General features: G+C 45.6%; 1 protein-coding gene across 1 annotated transcript in view; it reads left to right on the forward strand.

The window, feature by feature from the left end:
* Positions 1 to 18,239, forward strand: part of LOC135385249 (glucose dehydrogenase [FAD, quinone]-like) — a 129,093-nt gene extending 110,854 nt beyond the window's left edge. Inside the window, exons 8-12 of the mRNA XM_064614454.1 lie at positions 538 to 682; positions 4,931 to 5,094; positions 8,727 to 8,904; positions 10,176 to 10,392; positions 18,045 to 18,239. Of these exons, the coding sequence (XP_064470524.1) occupies positions 538 to 682; positions 4,931 to 5,094; positions 8,727 to 8,904; positions 10,176 to 10,392; positions 18,045 to 18,201 (861 nt within the window). The 3' untranslated portion in view covers positions 18,202 to 18,239. The remainder of the gene's footprint in view (positions 1 to 537; positions 683 to 4,930; positions 5,095 to 8,726; positions 8,905 to 10,175; positions 10,393 to 18,044) is intronic.
* Positions 18,240 to 21,623: the final 3,384 nt, after the last annotated feature.

The following is a 21,623-nucleotide window of genomic DNA, read 5'->3' on the forward strand; positions in this document are numbered from 1 at the left end:
GATCTGGTCACTCGCGGCATCGCCGCTCATCGTCTGGACAACGACTCCCTCTGGTGGCACGGTCCGCAATGGCTTATCATGCCGGCCGAAGAGTGGCCAACCGATGTCCCACGACGGGTCTTTTCCGAAACTCAAGAGACTGACGACACATCGTCCAATACAGTGCGCAGCGGGCCTTCAGGCCCATCGACTTCTGTTTCCGACCTGGACCGCTACGCAACCCTCACTCGCGTCCTACGGGTCTCCGCATGGGTATACCGATTCATAGCGAATTCTCAGCATCCGATGCCTCTCACCTTCAGGACCCCTGACAGCGTATGAATGAATTCAACAAGGCCAATTCATATTGGATTCTTCAATCGCAAGCCGCTTCGGCTTGCGATTGACACATGATTGGCACACCCAACAACCCAGTAAATCCAACACATAACAAACAGCAGTGGTTTCCGTGTTACAGCGGGAGTTGGATCAGATATTTCGTAGACTCAGTCTACAACATGCAGACGTTAGTACAGAACAAGTTTTTTTTTTTTCCAGATTCCTGTCCGTGCCAACCTCCCAGTAGGTCGAAACCTTCAGGATCATCACATTACCGGTGGCGTGGCAGCAACGATGGAAGAAAACGCAGGAATAGATGCGAGAAATTTATCCATGGCGTCGGACTACTTTATTAGCAGATCTGGTGTGTTCCCCCCTATATTTAGAATGTGACCATTTTAAGAGCTAAATCGGAGTATCATTTCACAACTTTTTTGATGCCGGGCGTACTTAGGGAACCGAACATGGTGAGGTAGTAGTCCAGAAATATGTGAAGATGTGATTTTTTTAACGGCTACATTTAATTCCGGTATGAAGTTCTAGTCCACGGCCATGAGCAAGAAATCGATGATTCTGTGACAAATGATAAATGTCGAGACTCCTCCTCAACTGTCGTATCGTAAATATCTAGGCAGTATCGGTACTGGTTGATGAAAAAACATTAATGTGGTCTGCTGGAAACCACCGTTATAGGCCAATGAAGCCCCCGTTTTGTTTTCGTGTGTGACCTGTATTATTCCGCTGCCCCAGTGCTTGCTGTAACGTATCATGTGTTACGTGTAATGTAACATTTTTATATTAAAATGGGGATATATTTTTCTGCTAAGACAGTAGGCGCTTCAGTGCGATATACGAGGGGTGTTGAAGTCAAACCGGGACTTTTCGTTTTTCGCAAAGGTAAAATGAACTTACAGGCGAGAAATTAGTTTTATTTTTCAACGTAATCTTCAGCTGCACTAATGCACTTGTCCCAGCGTTTCACGAGGGCTTGCATGCCAGCATCGTCGAAATCCTTACCGGCGCGTAGCAGCCATGATCGGACCGCATTCTTGACCTCGTCGTCGCAGCTGAAGTGGTGGCCCCCACGGAACGCCTTCAATGGCCTGAAGAGATTGAAATCGCTGCTGGCGAGGCCTGGACTGTAAGGGGGATGTGACAGCAACTCCCAGCCAAGTTCCTGTAAGGTTCGTGTCGTGAGATGCGTGGTATGCGGGCGTAGGAAGAGGACTTCTTTGGTGATGAGGCCCGGCCGCTTTTGCTTCAGCGCCTTATGCACATCCCTGACAACCCGGCAGTAATATGCGCTATTGATGGTGGTACCACTGGGCAGAAAATAAACATGAACAACGCCAGCCTTGTCCCAGAAAACCGTGGCCATGACCTTACCCCCAGACGGTGTGCTTCGGAACTTCTTGGGAGCTGGCAGGTTCGGATGCTTCCAGTGTTTTGATGCGCGTTTAGACTCAGGAGTGAAGTGGTGCACCTACGTTTCATCGCACGTGATGATCCGATCAAGGAATATGTCCTTTAGTGTCGAAACATTACCTTAGCTCTTGGGTGATTTCCAGTCTTCTCTGCCGGTCAAACACGGAGAGCTGCATCGGGACCCAACGGGCACTAACTTTTCGAAACTGGAGGTGTTCATGAATGATAGTGTTCAACGTTCCCACAGAAAGGTCTGTCTTTCGAGCCAGTTGGAGACATGTTATCCGTCCGTCCTTGAGGATCAGGCGCTCCACAACTTGGATGTTCTCAAGAACTCTGACACTGGGCTCTGAGCCGCCCCGGCCGGGATCGTCCTGCACTGATGTACGGTCATCTCGGAACCGTTTGCACCACTCAAACGCTTTGCTGCGGCTAAATGTATCGTGGCCATACTGAGCCTGAAGTCTTCTGTGAATTTCAGATGACTTTACGCCTTCATTCACGAGAAACTTCGTGACAATTCGCTGTTCCATGTGCGCGCTCACCTCGTTGTCGGCCATCTTGTCCAGCACGTGTCTTCTGTTTTGCACAAACCTCCACGTGGTAAACGCAGAGGCCTGTCGCGTGTGAACTTGACGAAAAAGGTGTAGTGCGAGCCATTTGTAAACTCAGGAGACACAAAGTCCCGGTTTGAGTTGAACACCCCTCGTACAAGTACAAGACACGAAACCGACTGAGTGGATACCATTCACAACACCTAACACTGTGAAGTCTTTGAGGCGGCTAGGTTCTAATGTCACCACTGACGCCGGTAACCGATGTTTCCTTCGTGACTACCCGTGTGCTTCGATGGAAATATCCACGCATTTCCCCAGGGTTTCTACCAGGACATGCACAACCTCCATCTCCCTACTGTGTGTGCTGTCTCATTCGGTCACTCCATCTGTGCACCACCTATAGTAACAGTTCTTTTACGGCGTCTACACGTACAGAGAGACAATGATGAACACGAAAGCGCCGGATATACTCATGATATAGATGGTGGTGGCGAGGGTAGTGGCGATGCGAGGGTGGTGGCGAGGGTTCTGAATGAGCTCTCCTCTCGTGTGAGCTCATATAACAGAACTGCATGTAGCGCATAGAACGAAGCTAGCCAACCATCATCCAGAATGACATCGTTGTCTCTCCTCACTGGTTGAAAACGGGAGGCGTACGCGTTTTTATGACACTTATGAAGTTACGTTAATTGTTATACAAAAGCACATCAAAGCTAATTAGAGGTGACAGCTGTATCACTCTGTGCAGTGGCAGGCCTTCACCGTGCTGTGTGGTGAAGTTCTGTTTTAGGAATGTGGGAACGTGACGGTGGCGAACACGCTCAGAAGCAACCGTCACGAATGACCATGCATTAATCTTTGTCTCGAGTTGTTGAACATAGGATATGGACAGTTTCTTGTGTCAATTTAGATTGATCTTGATTGATAGAAGGATGCATACACTCCTGATTTTCAACATTATCAGGAAACAGAAGGATATCAATTTAGTGAGCACATTTCTAGGAACTAACAGGTAGAGCTCTTCGTCGCATAAATCGTTCTAGGCCAACCAACATTCAGAACCATGTCGTTGTGTTTTCCGATTGAAAAGGAAAGTTGATACATAAAAAGGTGCGCGTCTCCTCTCTCAGCTTATCGGGATGGTGATTGGCATACTGCGTGCTATGCGGTTAAGAGCGTCCCCTGTTGTCCCTAAAAATCTGCTCTCTACACATCATTCTGACTGACGCTTCTGAGCGTGCTATGCGGTGAATTACTGTTTTTTGACGGGTATACGTGAATACGCGGGAGAATACGTCTTTCAAGTCGACGCGGGGTACGGTGGCATCCAGGAAAGCCAAGCGACACGAAAACTGTCATTTTCGTTACTCAAGCTGTCAATCCGACATTACGAGTTCATAAACGACTTCATAAACGCTGATCTCAAGGTTGAAGGCCATAACGAAACCTATCTCAACCTCCTGGTCAGCTCCTCTCGTGTGTGGCACGCGTTTGAAGTTAACTCTCAACAGTCTGTCGTCCTGCTGAGAGCACATGTCACGTTTGCGTTTCAGAAGTGTGAAGTTATGAGTTGGTTCATGTACACAGCACTACAGGATACAACTTGGGATTATCTGTGCTAATGTGGAGGACTCCGCTGTGCAGTGGCGTCAGGAGTATGCGTCACCATGTGAGGGAAGTCTTTTCCGTTTCCCCAATAATGAATTTCTATACATATCAGGCGATAAACGATAAGTAAAATCACGTGCTAACAAGAGGGCTCCGTTTTTGTAGTATAGTATAATAGTTTGTAGTATTGTAGTTTTGATGGGTAGTTTTTGTTCGTCGCATCACCCGATGCGGAGCGCTCCCTCCGCACCCCTACAATGAAGTCACTGTCTTTGTTGAGGTATTAAGGGCATCAGCTACAAATGCCTCAGTTCGTGGCTAATAAATGGCACGGTGCTTTGAGAAATAGGATGCCCTCAAACTCTTTTTGCCTTTTTGGACACCACAGGACTTTCATAGGACTCACTATTTCATACCCCACATCCCCACCAGTAATGGGGTAGAGTATCGCCCCTGCCGACGAAGGCCCAGCCAGCCAGCCAACCGCTCCCATTCATCAAAATAAAGTTGTTGTTGGAGTGGTTCCGGTTACGAGCAATCGGAGCGTTGTCAGCTCTATCACGTGAGAGAGAATGCCGAACGTGAACCCAAGCAAAGAACGGTACTGCGGATTTCGCCAACTTCGGAGTCGACGCTTCCACAAAGGAGAGAACGCGCAGTTTCCATGCAGATAGAGGCTTAGGCAACGATCACCGGCTGTCCGTTCCGCATCTAACGACGGTTGTTGGGAGCCAGCGAAGATGTAGTTCGAAAACACTTTCACCTTGTAAACCGATGTCTGCTGTTTCAGTGTCCCCTCAGCGACGTATTCACGAAACAACCTAGCGGTATAGTAGCTGGACTACTACCTACCACGAATTTTAGAGTTAGGTCTACCCACGTTCTGATTCATGCAAAATGGGTGTTTTAATGCCGCCACAATTTGCCGGTTCCTCTCGTGTGTTTCGTACGTCCATGAAGCCGGTCTGGAGGCGAGCGAAGTCCAGGTCAAATTCTAATGACTTCAATGCAACTGCTTGCAGGTCCGCTAACCGTTAACGCTGGTGTGGAAATCCAAGCCTTCTTCAAAAGTGCCTTGGCCATGCCAGAAAATGATCGTCCAGACACTCAGGCATTCCTGGTGTCACTTTCTCCTGCAACGGCAGAGGCTGAACTGGGATCGAGAGCGTTGGGCATCAGGCAAGACGTAAGCAGACAGATACGAAAACTGGCCCTCACCAACGCAAATGACATATTCTCAAAGGAGATGGTGATTGTCGGACGCCGAGTTGTCCTTGTTGGTATTAGTCGTCTAGGGAGAGTCACGAGTGAAACCCAACAGCGATCGGGTGGAACTTTTGTGTAAGATTGTCAGATTCTCAGCAAGGGTCTCGTGCTGTTTGACCCTTCTTTAATACATTGCAGAACAGGGTTCAAAAGGAAGGATACAAAGAATCTGAAAAAGCATTCGAGTTCCAGTGAAAATAGATCACAAAACAGAACACGAACTGCACAGTGCAATGCTAAATTGAATGATGTCGTGTGTCTCCCTGTTTCCTGAAGCCCAAGGAAATGCGACATTCTTCGCTTCTATGCACCAGCTTCCTTGCATTCTGGTGTTACGTCCAACCTGGGGATTTCTTTTATCTCTGAACCTTTGTGTGTTGTCTCCAAATTCTGTCTCTGCCACTGCACCCGAACATCACGCAAATACTGTTACTCGATGTGTTAGGAAAACAAAACTAATGAGAAGCCTGCAAGCAAACTGCTGCACTGTAGACAGGGTAACATTCCCTTCAGTCTGAGGAACACAGCACCAAAAAACAAAACAACGCGGATGTCGAAAACCGCCCTGGTCCGAAACACAGTACCTGAGAAACACTCATGTCATTTCGTTTCCAGATATATGTCGTCAGTCAGGGTAATAATGGTATGCAAATATTGTCAGATGGGATCAGCGTCGTCATCATTGCAATTATCATCGTCATGGTTATCCATACCATATCTTCGTCCATACCATGCGCTTGTCTTGACATCCATGCTATCACACTAAAACATATCACACCTTTTTGAGTGTAAAGTTGGAGTTTGATAACTCACACAAAATTCGGTGTAAAGTCAGTAGGGTGTAAGAATGTGCACCCTTGAGAAGGGTGTAAACTGACATATTTTTTACACCCCTTGTGGCGCAAAATTGGTGTTTGATAACTTACACCAGTCCTGGTGTAAAAGCAGTGGGGTGTAAGATATTACACCCTTTAGATGCATGGGCCGATGGTGATCTGTGCTTCAACTGCAAGGACGGGTACAGCCATTAGAGGAAGCTGTGTTGCATAGCAGCATTATACGTGCATCCACCCACAACCATGCGTCTGGTGGAAGCAAAATGCTCGCATGCATTTTGAATATATTAATTTATTCCTGACTATTCAGGCATGGACACAAAATTTAAACAGAGACTGTCTGACTAGACATCACACTTGTACGCTTGTACAAGAACCATGGGTCATTTTGTCATCAAAAATCACTTTGAATGAGCTAAAAGTTAAACGCTGCAGTCAGCTGGGATATGTTCATATTGATGCGTATTAATATGCACGTTAAAGCGCGATCCATTGTCACAATAAAATGTGTCACTATTGGTATGCTATTGTTTCACATTTTTGTCTCAGCACCACACGCAGTAACATTATTAGTAAGCTGTATGACTCACTCCTTTCATTGTATCCGCAAGCGGCCCTGTATGGTGTCTTGTAACATTGTAATCAATTTGAGAAACTGCAATGCACAGCTTACAGGAGTGCTGAAAACTGAATGCAATTTATTTTAGTACTGTTTCTTTCTCTTCTTCTGTTCTTAGCATGAACTTTTACAGCTATAATGATACTTTATTTATTTCCATTTTAAGCCAGCAGTTCGCTGTTATTACCTAATTACACTCTGTAAGCACCCAGAGCAAACAAATCTCATAAATGAATGTGTAGTGGTGTACAGGTTCGGTCAAAAACTTGCGAGCAGTGCCAAATGAAAATGGAAACCGGAAATGAGTACATTCACTCAGGGGTGGATGGCTGACAATGTGCATCGAAAACAGCCTTATCGCATGTGATAACAGCCACTGGCACCCCTCTGATCAAGTGGACGTCCCTGTTTCGCAGGATGTCGCTCCGCAGAGGGTTGACGCCGCTCGTGCGTGTCCCAAACTTTTGGCTCAGCCGGTACACCATTTTTACACCAAGATAGGTGTTGCTATTTTGACTGCGTGGTGTAAACTGTACAGTACACCATCTTTGCACCTTGATAGGTGTTCTGCTTTTGCTGTAGGGTGTAAATTGCAAAATACACGCCTTCAACGCCTACATGGGCGTAAATGGACCATTTCCGACAACGCGTATGCGCATGCCCAGCCCTTGAGTACCCCTTCTTTGAGTGGAAAACATCGCTATGGACGCACCTGCGGAAGACTGTCACGTTCATTGTGCGGAGATAATCGGTTTCAAGGTTACGCGGACGTTCAGGTCTGGTAATGAGTACAGTGCGCTTTCACTCTTTCCGCATTCTTCTTCAAATGTTCCCTTGCTACATTCCCACGCAACGTGCCAGTCCGAAAAGAGCATCACCATTATTGGGGGGAAAGACACGACGTTCGACATTCAGTCGCCAGGAGCGACGCGAATAAGGAAGTGGTCCATTCTTAGTGTCTAAGAAAACTCGCGTTATATGGAGGCTTCGTTTTCTGGACAACACGCTTTTAGCTATCGACTAGTCAACACTCCTCCTTAATTCGATTCCCTGCCTCTAAATCTATTAAGAAATATTCATCGATCAGAGAAACAAGAGAAAGAGCGACGGGTCAGAATATACAGGGAGGGTGCTGTAAAGGGCCAGTCACACTATCGCGCGTGACGCGGTACGTGCTTGACGCACAGGCTTCCGCTCTTCAGAGTAAGGAATTTACGGGGAGAAACCTGCGAAAAAATCGTGGTTACCTAGCATTCTGTAACAAAATAAATACGAGCACGCAAACTTCCGTCTTCATGCGGGGGGGGGGGGGGGGGGGGAGGTTGTGATGTAGGGCGAAGGTGCGGCCAGCCTGCTGTGAATTGGTGCAGTGGTGCTCGGTGCACCAAGAGCGTGGAGAAGAGGGGGGGGGGGGGGGGGTGAAAGAGGGAGGAAGAGATGATGGTGGCACAGGAGAGGGAGGGGCGTGCTAACCCTCTTGCTCTGGGATGTGTCCTCTCGGACTACCCACCATAGAGAACATGCGAGCATCCCTCAGCAGCCTTCATTGGGGCGCTCCCGGCACCACGGTAACCGCTAGGACTATTGGCGAAGTTACCCCATGTCGTCAAAAACAAATACGACCACACAAACTTTTGTTTTCATGCATTTCTTCTGCGCTATACCGATGTAAAACGGCAGTCTGCGAATGGTTGTGTGCAGCTTCCGTCTAGGGGCGCTAGCGACGCTGGCAACGTGGAAACCGAAACAAACTCATGTCAGCTAAGGCACCTATGTGGATGCTACATTCAGTAATCCCCAGACCGCCGTGTTTACAGCGGTATAAGCGGCATAGGAAGTGCATGAAAACAAAAGTTTGCGTGGTCGTATTTATTTTGTTACGCACTGTCTAGTAACCAGGATATTGTCGCACGTTTTTCTGGCGCAAATTATTCACTGTGTGGTAGCGGAAGTCTGTCTGTCAAGTAGGTATAGCGACATGCGCGAAAATGTGACTGACGTTTTAGGTCTCCAACCCTGTATTTATTTAGTACAGTTTTATCTATCAAGCTTTACCTTCCTCAGTATATCGATACGTCGCATGGTTATGTGTTTCAGGTGTACGACGCGTACTACAGACCAAACAGAGACAAGTTTTGCTTCATGATCGTTCCCATAGTCCTGAGGCCAGCATCCAGAGGTAGCGTTACTCTGAGAAGCGCAAATTATGAGGATTCACCTGTCGTAGACCCAAGATACTTTTCCCATCCCGACGACATACGTGCTGCTGTTGAAGGTATGCTATCGAGGCTTTTCTCGACGCTGTCCAACGCCATTAGCTGATGCCATCTATGCTCGATATGTCCAGTTCTTGACGTGGTATATCTTTCCTTCCAGTTACGGTGGCACTTTTAACGAGAGTAGCTACCCCTTAATGCAAGCCCTCATCGCATAACATGCTGAATGGCAGCCCTTGCACATAATCATGCCGATATCGCTTCTGCCTTGTGGAAGCCGCGGACATACGCCTTTTTGTGAAAGATGATGTAACTGCATAGATGTCACTAAAGGGCGTACGCGAACCGCATTCAAGGAATCAGGGGAAGACTGATTTCACTCTGGTTGGTTCGGAGCATATTATCCGGTGCAGTTCCGGTTTAAGAGTCTTTGAGCGCCTATTGTTCACAGGCAGCTACTCGAAGCAGCATGGTTTCTTTCTTAAAAACCGTCTCAGATTATTAGCGGAAGCAGACGACATACGGACTTAGTGCGTGTCACGTCGCTTAAAATGGGTGGGTAGTATAATGAGATTGAATGAGTCCACACTGCAATTTTCAGTTTTCTCTTAAGGTACATGGTGTCCCTCGTTTCGCTCACTTTCTCACGAGGGCATATAATATTCTTGAAGCTTCAGAAGATCTGGGCAACCCGCATTATCGCAACATCGTGCTCTTCCGATGCATCAACCGGTTAGTTTTTGAGTGCATGTAGCTTCACATGGACTAGACGTGCTGTTATTTGACTTCAAAGGCATACACTATAAGGCAACATACCATCACGAATCCTCATATGAGTAAAGCTGATCCTCAGGCTCAAATGATCGATGTTTTCCACTCCTCCAAAAAGAGCTCAGCACACATGTGTTGACAGGCCGCTCAGGCACACGAATGGGCACAGTGATGTGAAACTTAGCAGCGGCTTTGTGCAGAGACAAGTCAGGAGAGATTGTCTAGTAAACTGCTTCCCTGTCCATCTTCTGTCCCAAGTAGCGAACATTTGAAACACAGCGTTTCCGGTCTTTGTGAAGCAGCCTTGATGTATTTTGCCTAAACCCACCTTTCGGTGGAAATGGATTAAACTAAATTAAATTAGAATGGAATTTTAAAAAGTTCATTTTCTGATTGTGATTAACTGGCTTCAGGCCAGTGAATGGCAACCACGTGGAACGTTCCCTTTCGTTTTGGTGTACAATAGTAACACTCGCACATGACGACGGTACATATCTTACCAAATGTTGTGCCAGTTTTTCATCAGAATTGTGAATCTAAAGCAGCACTGGCCTCGTAGGTGCCAAAGAAGCAATGAAGGTTCTCTACACGCCACCTATGCGAGCACTTGGGGTGAAGCCTTGGAACCTCACCATGCCCGGTTGCGAAGGACATGAATTGTGGAGCGATCCGTACATCGCGTGCCTTTCGATGCATTTAACGGAGACTGCCTGGCATTTTGTAGGCACATGTGCTATGGGGAATGGAACCGATGCAGTTGTCGACGCCAGGCTTAGGTAAGAGAGAGTGAAATACTATGACATTGCAGGCATTCTTTGTCTTGTTATAACTCACTGAATGAGACCGCCGAGATTGTTGCGAACCTTCGAAGCTCAGCTACGCCGATTTTCGAGTGTTATAGAATGGAATGGCACTCACACGATGTGTTCATAAGGGAACACTGAATTATGTGTGCAAAATAGTTATCCCAAACCCCTCGCGGTTTTTCGAAAGAGTGAATTTTTAGTTTCACTGACATTCCGTCTTGTGGCCAAAAACCCTGTTCAAACCCTGTGTCGACGACACATTCGTGGTCTGCCCGGGCTCCGGCTTGGCATGACATTTGGCTTGGTTTCTTCCGTCAAGCCGGCCGGTTTCTTCTGCCGAGCCGTCTGCTGCGCAGATTGACATTGGGGAAGTGATGCACAGTTCGCTATTAGGGAGCCAGTATATTTGTGGACTTCACTGAACTCACGAGGAACGTGACTTTTGCTTCCTTCAACTGCAAAGTATTTGCTAGGACAGTACAAACTTCCTGGTGTGTTTCGTGTTCTGTGCTGCGTGCCAAGAATGCGTGAGCGTTTTGCTCCCGTCTGCAAGAACACTTCAGCAAGCAGTTCCAATGTCTCAAACCACAACTTTCCGAAAGGCGAAAGAAAAAGCTACTGACTGCAACAATCGGTTACAACTCCGACTGGGTGCCACCTTCGAAAGCAGCGATTTGATCTGTTCATTTCGCTCATACGAATGTTACGGAAGCAATGCGCAAGTTGTTTCACACGAAGCCGAAGATATCTCATCTGGGATGCTGTGCCAACCTTATCTGCAGCAGTGGCAGGTCTAGGCATCAGATAAAGGTAAGACGCGTAATGTTGGACAAGTCAGTCATGCGGTGCAAATGTCATCACATAGAAAAGAAAAGTACACTATCTGTCAGTTACTGCTTCATCCTTTAGAGATTAGGCCTCAGCGGGTGTATTCTCAGTACAGATTTGGAATTGCCTTATTTTGTTAAATGATTTCGCAGGCATTCTGGCACCACCGAGAAGCTTGCACTACACGTCTCAACTATCACCCGAGCAGCACAATGTGCTGGAAGTCGAGTGCAATAGGGGTGGACGGCATGTGTCTTACCAATGCTCTTTAGTTTCATAAGTCTGTTCAAGGCCTTCCACCTACCCGTCCACCCCTATTGCACTCGACTTTCAGTACACTGTGCTGCCTGGGCACCGTCTGGGTTTCAAGTTGAATGATGTCACCAGTGCCAACCAGACGCCCCTTCAAAGTCCATCTGTTTTTGTTGACGGAACAGTGACACCTGGTAATTAGACATTTCATTTTCTGATGAATCAAGTGCATTGCATCACTTGTGCTTGACTTCTTGTGTTCGTATACCCTTGCTGTTGCTCGCTAGCTTAAAGCAACCATGCCTGGGGTGTTTGTGTCCTTACTTCAGCGTTTTCAGAGTACATTTAAGCAATATCATCGTATCATATGCACGGCAGCACATCTTGTGTATTTTGAATAAGATATAAATTAAAATGTTGGCTCAGCAGTTGTATTTTGGTCACAAATAAGGTGTTCTTCCAGAGCCCCCAAGCAGTTCAAGCAGGTTCATGTGTGCAACAGCACATACCTTTTCTCAGTTTTCAGTAAGGTAAATCGAAATCTTCCAGTTGATGTATTTCTTTCATAAATTATGTTTTTCGAGAAGTTTCAGGATTACATTCAAACAGCATCATGTGTGCAACAGTACATTATTTTTCTCAGGTGAGGTATGGTAAATCTGTCCGCTGTTGTGTTCTGGCATCGCAGTAGAAGCTTGTGTTGCATTCAAGTGGTATCGTGTATACAAAAACTTGTTTTATGCCTTTCTGTAGCTGCTGTACTAATATTGTGAGTACAGAGACATTCCTGCAGAACATATCGGAGCATCTTGTGTGCTATTGTTAGTATGATCTGCAGCAGTACATTGATAATTTTAGTCACACAATGACTTCAGCTAACATTTACATTCTTACTTCCAGGTAAACCTGTCGCGCAGATGCCCTACCCCTTGGTATGCTTAGTTCAAGATTGTACCGAAACAATCCACCTGGAGCATTATTTTTCAATTGGCAGTGACATTACTATCACAACACACCACACACTGCATGTCTAAGGTGCGTGTACAATGCATCAAACCTATTCTCAGGTGCAGGCGAGCTGGTATGCAATTACAACATGAAACAACTCACACAGAGATCGTAAAGTCATGCCTTTTCCTCCGCTCCTCGGGTTTCATGTTGTTATCCTCACACGCAGTTAATTTCGCCTGTGGTGTGCAGCATGATCAAAAGCACATATTGTTTTTGGTCACATGACACGGGACATAAATACAGTAAAACTTTCCTATGTTGGACACCCGCGGTGCAGCCTAAGCGTTGCCTACTTATAGAGGTGTCCGAGTTACAGAATATGAGGGAAACAAAAATTGGAAAAGATCATCGCTGTGTTGCCAGAAATGCCCCGTTTCTTCAATTTATGGTCCTTAGTGGTGCCTGGTGGTGGTGCCGGGTAGTGGTACCTGGTGGTAGTGGTACAGCTTGGGACAAAAGTTTACGGAACACGGGGTTGTCACATTTCTCCATTTGAGCGACACTCTAGCAGCAAACAGAGGTGGACGCACACATTGAGAGATGGACAGAATAGCCGAACACCCGTTTCTTATTCGATATCTTCTTGATATGTAGCAGGGGGCCGCTCACATCAAGAAATACGCCAGTGCCGTGTTCCGTAAACTTTTGTCCCAAGCTGTACCTCTACCCACTCTTCACTGACTATTACTTATTTTGGTATATTCAATTCCGTTCAGATTCCACTCAATGCCATTAACTCTGGAGCTTTTCGAGCAGCGAGGGCTTTTCTCTGAAGCGTCAGCCCGCTTTTCATTGCTTTGGTGCAGTGCGCGTTCAAAGGCTCTATACAAACCGAAGACAAGGGCTCACACAAAGAATGACAATGTAGACTGACAGCACTTGTTTTTGGACTCGAAAAACTAAAACAAAAAAATGCTGAGACCAGTATAGGGGAAAAAAGTCAAGGCCACTGGCTCATTTTGGGTCTTTTTGGTGCAAAGATGGGCCGAGATTCATGCAATTTGGCTAGGGTTTTGTCCGACTTAGCAGGAAAAACCCTGTCCTACTTTCGAGATAGGGAGGTGTCCGACATAGAGAATTTCGTCCCCATGTAGTTTCAATGGCAGCCTGCCCGTGTAATGAAATCTTGTCTGACATGGGGAGTTGTCCGAGGTAGGGAGGTGTCCGACTTTCGAGGTTTTACTGTACTATACAGCATTCTACATCATGTAATCTAATTGTTGTTCACGTTTGGATATTCTAACCATGGAATTTACCCTGCATGCACCATACCATGTCCAAACACGAACAACTGCTAGACAGCAGCATGTACTGTTGCCGTATAGCACTTATGGCTTGCGTCCTGTGATCGGAAACGGTGGTATCTTTTCCTGCTACAACCAGTAAACTACAGTAAAGATTTCGAAGTACTGTGTCATACCATAAAGCACTCTGGGAAACGGCAGTTTGAAAAACTGGAGAAGACTGTCATTAGAACGGGGGACATGTTCTACGGTGAAATTTTTTGCAGTGTGTGCTGTACCACGCAATGCACTGCAGGCCCACCACAGTATGGTAACGCTCTGAATACTGATTTGCTCAAAAAAGGAACATGTGCGTTTCTTGTACTAACTTCCCCTTATGCAAAGTAGTAGCAAAAAGTTTTCAGCCAAATGGGAGGGAAAGGACATCATTCCGGAGTCTCGTTGACCTACAATGTGTGGTGTGTGAAGGCCATTTTGAAGAGTGTAGGTGGTACAAGACTGTGTTCCCACATTCTTGGCAGTGTTGACTAATAACCATAATAAAGTAGAGAGTACAGTTCTTGCTTAATATATTTGTGTCATAGCAAAGTATGTAGAGGTAGAACTGTTTCAACATGCAGGTGCCAAAACTGCTTTTTGTGCCTAAAATATGACAAAGAGTTGTCTGTTCAACACCACTAATCATGTGCCGGCCTCCACGACATGTCTGTGACATTCCAAAGTGATTAACATGTCCCATAGATGTGTGCAATGCTGAAGATGGCTGTGTACCATCTATGGATTCTTGTTTGAAGAAAAATACTGTGTGATTTGCTAACAGTGCCTGGCTGGCTGTACCTTCACAATTCTACATAAAAACATGTGAAGTTTCCGGAAGGAAACATCATGAAGGTCCAAAACGAAACACCCTGAGACGAGGGATAGGAAGGGACATACACAATGTCTCAAAATGGTGTGTGTATGTTCCTTCTTGTATCTCGTCTTCAGGTCTCGCCACCATGGACACTATCACCAGCTCGCTTACTGTTGAACCATTCTTTCAACGATAAAGGTCACTTTCATGAACTGGATGATAGCCAACATGCTGTCAATAAAAAGAATCATGGAAGGAGCTCAATATGATCCTTAGGCTGTGCGTGGTCATTGTTTTCTGACAAATGGTGAATTCGAATTTCAGGACAGTGCCTGCAGTGGTAGTATTCTTGTGTTCTCACCCTTGACGCCCATTTTGTGTCATCGGTCACCTGTAATCTGCTAACATGCGCATAGCTAAAACAAAGTATATTTGTATTTCTTCGAATACAAGGTGGTACAGCACATTGTTTTTTACGTGTTCTTTGGAAAATATAAATAAAAAAATTCTCTACACTGCAAGTCTCCTGTCAGCTCTACAGAGCAGCTTCCAATTTCACTAGAAGCCACGTGTGAAACCTAGACCAAAATAGTGTTGAAGGTCCATATAGGTCACAGACAGACAGACAGACAGACAGACAGACAGACAGACAGACAGACAGACAGACAGACAGACAGACAGACAGACAGACAGACAGACAGACAGACAGACAGACAGACAGACAGACAGACAGACAGACAGACAGACAGACAGACAGACAGACAGACAGACAGACAGACAGACAGACAGACAGACAGACAGACAGACAGACAGACAGACAGACAGACAGACAGACAGACAGACAGACAGACAGACAGATAGATAGATAGATAGATAGATAGATAGATAGATAGATAGATAGATAGATAGATAGATAGATATTATTATTATTATTTATTATTATTTTATTATTGTTGTTGGATGCTATTACGTGCCATATATTTATAATCACCTACCTCCAGAGATTGTAACTGTAAGTACAAAATCACAGCTAAAGCGTCTGTTAAAAAATACTATTACTGTTAAAGTTGTAATTTACTGTGCCGTTTCCCTCTGTATTTTTCTTCTCCATGACCTCCTTTTAGCACCTTTTCCCGTTATCTTGTGGGTATTGACGCGTACCGCTGCTGACTCCAGTCCCTGCTCACACGCTCCCTCGGGCTTAGGCAGGACTGTTATTATTATTTAACTTGCCACAAGTATAAATAAACATTGAATTGAATTATTATTATTATTATTAGATCCTAGGTCAGGCTTAGGTTCTGGTTGGTAGCAACGCAATTGAACCTTGTTAAAAATTGGTGCAGGAGGTGACCAACATAACTAAATACACCAACTGACTCTCACAAATTTTGTGGTGTTATACTTTTGAAACAACATTAATATGCCGCAGTGGTATTTTCTCCTTTGTTCCTTTTAACCTAGAAATATTAGGTCTTCGGTATCACCAGCCTTAGTTGCTGAGCATGCAGTTATTTACGTTGAGCGCTGCAAGCCCGGGCTTCCCCAATTTGGTAAGGGTCTTTCAGCTTTGACAGGGCATTTGTGGACAAGGAAAACATTTGGACTCTGTGTATTTTGCTACGCAGTGCACCGTACAAGGCAGAGGGCAGCATCAACCATTTCCACCAAGGTTATTAAATTTGTGATAAAGTATATATAGCTTTCGTCACTGACTAATTTGGTGGCAAAGTTACTTGAGTGGCAGTTGTGCAATTTCAAGCACATGTTTAAAAAAATTAGGGTTTGGGAAGTGCTACCTGGTTGAACAAGTGGAGTAGATAATATAATAATTGGGGGTTTACGTCGCGAGACAACTGAGTGTGGAACATACAGCGCAGTGTAATGTTCCTTATTCTGGCAATGTTAGCATGGTTCAAGTATTGGGAAATGTTGCACTACCCTTAATAATATCTGTATGGCCCAGCAAATCAGGATACATATACCCTGATCTGAAGACACTATGCCTAACTCAAAAGCACTATGAGACGGACCCGTACGTGTTTATTTGCGAAACTATTATGAATGAAATATGGCCAGTGTGGTATAGAACAATGCACACCCTGAAGTAAACATGCAAAAAATACGTATAAGGGCTCTCGATCTACATGCCGCGATGCGCTCTACAAGATGACCAACACACTACAAAACTACACCCAACAGTTTTTGTGCGGGGCAACTGTAATGACCACTTTCATATAACCGACGAATGGCTGAACGAAACAGTTCGAATGGTCACGATACATTCCTACGTCGTTCATTGCGGTCACACTACGATGCTGCACAATATATATATCTCGTGTGACAAGCCTGGCAATCGCACGATGCGCACGGGCAGAAATACGGTCTTTTTTCTTTGAAGACCAGTCCTCTGCAGCCTGCAGGTATATGTTCAAACGACCACCAAGTCTCACGTTGGTGCGCAATCGCTCCCATTCCTGCACTTGTAGTAAAAGCAGCAAACGGGTCGACGTGAATGGCAGCTGAATGGCAGTTGTTGTTTCCATCGTTCAATAGTTCTCGGGATTACCTAGGACGAAACGCTCATCGTAGCCGGCGGCCATAACTGGATTTCCTCGCAAACAGGAGTTGACGCCAGGGAAGTCAGAGAAAGCCTCAGCTTTCATCCAATCAGAAGTACGATTCTCTATCTACGTAGATGGAGCAGGTTTTTCCCATCTACGTCACAAAAATGGCTGTGCCCATGGCTTGTTTTGGTTTCTTTGATTAATTAATTATCGTAATAGGAAGACAAAAGTGATAAACGAAGATGCGTTTCGGGGGCAGTTGGATGTGCTCGTTCTGAATATCACAACAGTTCTAACACATCGGGAAATCGGCGTAGCTGACCTTCAAGCATCGATCGTGTTCACTCTATAAGCTTTAGTTTGTATAGGCGATTGATGTTCCTTCACAGCAGAACGGGCAAACCCAAAAGGAATGGGAAATCATCGAAGGGACGAAACGATATCGGATATCGGATGCGGATCGATATCGGGTCGATGTTCGAGAAAAATTGGGTAAATATGGCAAATAAAAACAGGCGGAATAAGCGGTATACGGTGTTTAAGAGTATGGCGTACTTCTTTTACCTAGCCTAACAGGTTACCCTGTTCATATACTGGCGTCAACTTATACTTAGCCTGGATTTTTGCAAATATTTGATAAAGGCCTCGAAGCTCTTCCATGCAACTGTACTTTTTGCTACGTTCCTGGGGGTCACCTGCCCACCAATTTTGACCACATCATAACGTTTGCTGCCATCTGTGCGTCAACGCTCTCGGTCGCTGTCCCAGTGCAAATCCCATGGTGACCCCTAAAAGGAGCGCAATTTAATGTACAGTTGGCACACTAAACCGAGTAATAGCTTGCTTGACCAGCTTATCGTCTCACAGTGTGATTGGTGGCATCAAGGGTCTTCGAGTGGTGGACTGCTCAATCATGCCTAATATAGTCTCGGGAAACACCAATGTGCCCGCCATGATGATTGGAGCCAAGGGAGCCGCTATGATATTGCAAGACCACGGACTCTACGACCCAAACTCTATGTAATCTTAGCAGTAACTCAAAATAAAGTGAAGAATGTCGCAGCATTGTCTTCCAGTGAAAACGGTTCTGAGAATGTTGTAAGCACGCGAAATGTAAGAACTCGCTGAAGGAGCTATATTTAATATGGAAGCGCCTCTCCAACTATGTGGTATGGATAGACCTATGGATAGCTACCTGCCGTCGAGATGCCAATAGTAGGTACACTTAACTTAGGTAGGTATATGAATTAGAACGAACTAGTAACGCTTAGAAACATAAAAAAAAAGATATTTGAACAAGACTCTCGTGTAACAGTCTACACTCCATCACTTTTTCACTTCATCATCACCTGATGACGTGTAGACTGCTACACGAAAGTCTCGTTCAAACAATTTTTTTATGTTTCTAACCTTACTTGTTCCTTCTAACTCACGATCTGGTCGCTTGACATTGTTCATGTTCCTGCTGCAACTTAGGTACACTCTTAAAAATGAACTTCCCACATAGCACACTCCTAGCCAACCATAATCCCGAATGACAACGTTCTTGCTCTAGATTTGTTGAAAACGGAAGGCGGAGCCTATGTTGTGCACATTATGCACGGCACAGAATAGGCTCCGCCTCCCGTTTTCAACAAATCAGGGGCGAGAACGGTGTCATTCGGGATGATGGTTGGCTAGGAGCGTGCTATGTGGTGAAGTTCATTTCTAAGAGTTTAGGTATAGGTAAATTATGTTCAATATATTAAATAACCTTACAGACATTTTCTCCTTGGAAAAAAAAGAAAAAATCGAGAGGCAGCAGCATCAACAACTAAAACTTTATTTCTGGCTTTGGAGATTGGGAGGTTCATCGCCACAGGCGATACTCTTCCCGATTGCCGGTGGGAATGTGGTGAATAAAATAACGAGCCCCTTCACAATAACGATCGAAGTCCTATGGTGCCCAGAAATGTCAGAAGAGCTTTGAGCGCAGAGCGTTGCTGGGCTGGATTAGGCAGCATCAGTTCTCTTCTAGTCACCCATGTACATAGCATTAGATACTATTTTTTTCCAAGAACAATATACAGCGGAGTGTCCCCGCGGGAACTCACTCCCGCGGGAAACCTTCTATAGGGTATCTCAGTTAAATCCCCGAGCTAAGTAGTTCACGAACCGGAGGACCAATCGAAGAACTTTCTTTTTTACAAGTACCTGTCCAATACCGCCTACAAGCTGCGCACCGTGGGAAAGAGCGGGAGGCGCTCATTATTTAAATAAAAATTCAAATGAGTTTCGAGAAGAAACATAACTTCTAGAGCAGGGCGCTGTCGGCATTAAAATGGGTTCTTCACCTTTTCGAACCTTCAGTGGACACCTTTTAGAGAAAAATCTGCCACGGGAGCGAGTCATTTCTAGCAGTAATTAATTGGTTTCAGTTTACATATTTGTATCGCGGCTGGTCGCGGTGAAGCGCAAAAGGACGTAATTCATTGGCGGATAAGGGAGTGGAAGCGAGTGCTGTATGTCTTGCAACGTTCAGAAAACGTAAAGATCGCACCCCGGCTCATGAACAAAGCGGTGTTGTATAAGAAGTTGAGTGCATAGACTGTGATGCAACCTACATTGGCGAGATAGACAAAAGACGTGGGGCAAGACTAAAAGAGCACACAAGGGACGTTGCCAGGGATACTATTGCTACTCCAACCAGAACTGAATTAGGCTACCATTCTTTGCCTAAGGGGCGCTAGAAATTTCTTAGAGTCCTGGTTCATCAGGTGTGACGCATCAGCCTGTAATACGTACAAACCGTGGCCCCCTATCGGATGTGTATGACCCTCCGCAACGCCCCATTGAGCCCATATTAGGAAAATTCACACAACACTGGGCACACGGCCAATGAGAATGCAGCGATTGCTTCCCACATCGTCCAATCAGAAGTCTTTCCGTCTGGCTCGCAGCCGGACCGGTTCTGGCTCTTGTTGACTTCTGCACTCCATACTGGTCCGTACCGGCTTACCCTGACCTCAAAATCTATTAGCTTTCATGCACGCTGTAAAGTTATTCCGTGATTCCAAAGCAATTGTGAAAAGTGTTGTAGTGAACAGAAATTTATCTGAGCCATATATTGGCACAATCGGCAGCTTGACGCGCTTACATGCATTGAGCATACTGAGTCCATTGCGTAGCGCTGCCTGGCACACTGCAACAAAGTTCAAACTTGCCAAACACGCATATCGACACAGCCTATTCCCAACAACGAATAACTGTCACATACTTGCGCACCATATCTCTTGATCATCATGTCCTTGCCTGCTATACGTGAAACATAAAATGATGCTGCTTCATGAATCCTATTTTCTTGTCACCGCTATGCAAATCTGACGGCGCTCGAACGTGTTCATCGAGCCAGAATTCACTACAGCACTTCAGTTTGAAATCCGATTGGCTGTCCGTAGACCGATGCTTGTGTCAAGAAACAATACAACACGATCAACGACACCATCATACACGGAGAGGACGGCGAACGCACTTGCCTCCCAACCAAAGATACCGCCGCCTGGCGTCCACCGTTCAAATTTCAAATGAAACCGCCGAGAGAGTACGCAGCACGCAGGCGAGGAAGCGCCGTTTTCAAATTTCGGCAACATATCCGAACACATGTGGTGTTCCGACCAATGGAGAGGCACGGATTGCTCCATGCGCAGTAACACGCACTTTGATACAGATTTTGCGAGTGCTGTGGGGGGCTGTATAATATGCCCGTCTTTGGCCTCTGTTGTACTGATGACGCCACTCGGATAGGCGGCAAAACGTTTACACTATTTGTTTTTAATCGTTGTGTTAAGCCGGCTTTTAGAATATATTTTCAAATAAAGTTGTTGTTTTGCAAAGCTTCCCAAGCTTCGTAAGCTTCGCAAGCTTCCTAAGCATGAGTTTTTTAGAGAACACAAAGCGAGGCAAACCCAATGAAAATAATAGGAAAATACGCATCCATGCAATTATTCCCCGTGGCACGAATTCGGGTTGTGTGAGTACATCAATTTATGACCGAAAGAGTATTCGCAAAGATGCGTAGTTTAGCATTCCACATGCGAGGGCCATCATTTAATTTTCACGAAATTACCCACACATCTTCCAAATGCCGTGCTTTTTTTTTTGTGCGTTGTCGGGGTCCGACCAATTAGAAACATACGATATTTCATTATTTGGCCCGGAAATACAAAATAAAAACGAAAGCCGGTGTGTCCGTGCATATCACAGCTAAACCTATAACCCGATTTTGGCTGCCAGAATTTTGAAAAGTACAAAATCCGAAACCGAAAAACCCTCCCTCATGAACCAGCTCCCATCGCTTAGCGGCTATTACGATCGCCGTCCATGCCAATGATGGGAAGTTTTCTTCTGATTGCCATGTTAACGCCGAGAAGCAACTGTGGCTGTGAGTGGCGTACAGATGTAGACAGA

The sequence above is a fragment of the Ornithodoros turicata genome, chromosome 2 (assembly GCF_037126465.1).
Source record: "Ornithodoros turicata isolate Travis chromosome 2, ASM3712646v1, whole genome shotgun sequence".
Lineage (NCBI taxonomy): Eukaryota > Metazoa > Arthropoda > Arachnida > Ixodida > Argasidae > Ornithodoros > Ornithodoros turicata.